Source organism: Dasypus novemcinctus, chromosome 26 (genome assembly GCF_030445035.2).
Source record: "Dasypus novemcinctus isolate mDasNov1 chromosome 26, mDasNov1.1.hap2, whole genome shotgun sequence".
NCBI lineage: Eukaryota > Metazoa > Chordata > Mammalia > Cingulata > Dasypodidae > Dasypus > Dasypus novemcinctus.
This window is the reverse complement of record NC_080698.1, coordinates 16978683-16982049: the sequence shown is the minus strand read 5'-3', so window position 1 is coordinate 16982049 and position 3367 is coordinate 16978683. Positions and strand designations below refer to the sequence as shown.

General features: G+C 40.2%; 1 protein-coding gene across 20 annotated transcripts in view; it reads left to right on the top strand.

Annotated features, from left to right (window-relative positions):
* The window catches only part of ERC2 (ELKS/RAB6-interacting/CAST family member 2), a 999838-nt gene that overhangs the window by 216309 nt on the left and 780162 nt on the right, over nt 1–3367 (top strand). For 14 of the 20 annotated variants that reach the window (XR_011647540.1, XR_011647537.1, XR_011647539.1 and 11 more), the window contains one exon: nt 1091–1507. Coding sequence is in view for 10 of the 20 variants with exons in the window: in XM_071212097.1 (XP_071068198.1) it covers nt 1091–1507 (417 nt within the window). In the remaining 10 variants the exon portion in view is untranslated. Of the gene's footprint in view, nt 1–425; nt 450–1090; nt 1508–3367 lie in introns of all 20 variants that reach the window. The other 6 variants (XR_011647535.1, XR_011647536.1, XR_011647532.1 and 3 more) reach the window with 1 other exon arrangement.

Below are 3367 nucleotides of genomic sequence, written 5' to 3'. Positions count from 1 at the left end.
GTTGGGAAGGTGTTGCTGAATTCACCAATTGTCTTCATGCAAGCGTTTCTTTTCTGACAAATAGCTTCCTTGGCACTTTTCCTTTGATTTTGATTAAAATGGTGACCTAGAATAATCTGTTGACTGTTGGGCTTTTCCCTCTCTGGTAATACATCCAAGGTCAATGAGATTTAGGAAACCTAAAGGTGAAATGTGCCTCACATTTGGTTTTTCTTTTTTTTTCATGTTTATCAAACATCAGTGCTATATATTCTGTGTAGCTTATGGGCCTTTGCTGTAATAAGAAAGCGTTTTACTTTTTTCTTTTTCCTGTGAAGGTACTTTATGTTGATTAAGTTTTTTCTGTTAAATATCCTTTGCTTGCACTGGACTTTTCTTTGTGTTGATTTTTCGCTTCATTTTTTTTCATTTCCCATGCTGTTCAGTTACTGGATGCCAGAAGAACTAAGGTTTGTCTACTCTTTGCAGCTCGTTTGTTTTGCTCTGCATAGCTTCACCTCCTTGTGTGCCTGAGTGTGTCTGTGTCTGTGTTTGTTCCCTTTTGCTTGCAGATGCAGTAATCCTGTTTACTAAACCTGTTCACAGCTTTATTTGTAAATTTTTACAAAAGTCCTTGTTTATGTCTACTTGTAGTGGATGCTATTATTTTCCAATTTTAAGTGAACATGTATTTAGCACAGAAAATAATGGATAGCAAAATAAAGAACACCTTAGGAAACAAGGAGTACTGAGTCTGGAGTGTTGTGAGCATTAAGAAGGTGTGTTTGTGAAGTTTCCCTCTAACCCTTTCCACTTCTTAAATTAAAACTGTAGGTGTTTAGTTTCCCTTGTGACTGACACTAATATACTGTTTCTGTGTATGTGTACATTTCTCTTCTCCTAAGACATTTGAAAAGCATCCTTGAATTAATTCCCCCTCTCCTTGTGCTGTCCCATCCTTCTCAAGTCACCGTGGAGGACTTCACGGCTGGCCCCCTGGACCTCATGATTAACATTCCATCTTCATGGGGTGGTAGCCACACACAGCGCTTGACATTTTGGTTGACGTCTTTGTTCTTTTTCCTCTCCGCCTCCATCTTTCTCATTGCAGCACCTTCAGTTGACAATCCAGGCCCTTCAGGATGAGCTGCGAACCCAGAGAGACCTCAACCACCTCCTGCAGCAAGAGAGTGGCAGCCGGGGAGCTGAGCACTTCACCATCGAGCTGACCGAGGAGAACTTCCGGCGGCTCCAAGCTGAGCATGACAGGCAGGCTAAGGAGCTCTTCCTTTTGAGGAAGACCTTGGAGGAAATGGAGCTGAGAATTGAAACGCAGAAACAGACCCTCAATGCCAGAGATGAGTCAATTAAAAAGCTTCTTGAGATGTTGCAAAGTAAAGGTTTACCATCCAAAAGCCTCGAGGATGACAATGAGCGGACGCGGCGGATGGCTGAGGCTGAGTCTCAGGTCAGCCATTTAGAAGTGATTTTAGACCAGAAAGAGAAGGAAAATATCCATCTTCGAGAGGTAAGGACCTTCACTCTATTTCCCTAAAGCCAGATTTTCCAAGTTAAAGTATGTTATCAAGTTGTTTTCACGACTTGGAAGATATTTACAGATTTAACAAAATTCCCCTTATCATCTGTTTTATAACCTCTGTCTGCTTTTCACCTTTAAACTGGAATTTTGCATTAGATTATTTTTCTCTTTTTACCACACATTTATTCTGTCATTATTTAACCCCAAGACTGTTACATTCTGAATCCAGGCGTGCACAGCGCACATGAACTCTACGGTGGTTTACATCTGCTTTTCCCCAAATGATGTGGTTTCTGGGTCTTTTAAGCACAGTACAGTTTGTTTTAGCTGTTTATCAAATCCCAGCACACTAAAGGAACAAAAGGAATAGGTTATTAGCAAAACAATGAACTTGAATATTTTTTAGAAGTGAATTGGGGGTGAAGTTTGTGAGAAGTAGAGCATATGGATATTTTTTGAAAAAATGGTAAAAGAAAACGTGCAGACATATTTTGAACATTTTTGTTTAACATCATCTGCATCTGGATTCATCTAGGACAGAGCGTTTCAGGTTTTATGAGCATTCTTTTTGCATTCAGTGGGTTAAATCATTTGAACTTGAGGTAAGTACTTCAGAGGTGGCCACCGTCATTGAAGGATGGGATAGCCAGAAGTCTGGGACCACGTGGTTGGGTAGAACTTAGAATAGTGTGGGTGACAGCCAGTATTTGAAATTTTTATAGCAGTACCTTGCCACACGTGGTTACAGATTACAAAAATACCATGCAGACAAAACTGCTGTTGGGGGACATGGATCACAGAAAGTAGTAAGCAATAAAATAGCATTATATGTATTTTTGAAATATTCCCCAGCAATAAATAAAAATTCCAAAAGATATTTGCTTCTACATTTCTTGGCATTAAGAACTTGTTTAGATAGGAAAGTGCTTCTTTTGAGTCACTTGTTGGTGTGTTCAGAAAACACGGCCTCCATGATGGGACATGTTAACACAGACGTTTCCAAGAATTTTCTGTGATATAGATTGTATTTGCTTAGATTTGAATAGCCTTTAGTGTCCTCAAACTTAATGTCCTTCACACAAAATTCTCTGTTTTTTTTTTGTTTTCATGAGACCATTAGCAACATGCTTGGCCAACATCATGGCTTGGCTTTATATTGAGATGCTTAAAAGAGATGTTTTGCTGGCCCTGGTCTTCCTATCCATATTTCAAGAGGGTCATTGTGGTTGGCAGGCTACTAAATGGCCCCAGTGATCCCTGCCTCCCAGTATTCATGCCATTGTGTAATCCCCTCCCCTTGAGTGTAGACTGAACCTAGCACTTTGCATCTAAACAGTAGATGACAGCAAAGGTGATGGGATGTCACTTTCATGATTTGGTTATATAAGATTGTGACTTCTGTCTTGCTAGAAGACTCTATTACCTTCTCTGTGGGCAAGTTTTGATGAGCTGTCATGTGGGAGAGGCCTATGCAAAAGGAACTGAGGGTAACTTCCAGCAAACAGCAAGTGAGGAACTGAAGCCTTCAGTCCAACAGCCACTTAGTGAGCTTGGAATGGATCCTTCCCTATTTGACCTGCCAGATGAAACCCTAGTTCTGACTGGCACCTTGATTGCAGCCTTCTGAAAGACAGTGAAGCAGTGGACCCAGCACACAAAACTGTGAGATAATAAATATGCATCATTTTAAGTCACTAAGTTTTGGAATAATTTGTTACAATAGATAACTGATACAGTGGATTAGAAACTGATCCCTGCTCTGTCTTACTCTGTGTATATGTCATCTCATTTACAGAACAGAAGCAATAATTACTGGCATGTTATCACCTGCCTGTAGAGTGACTGTGG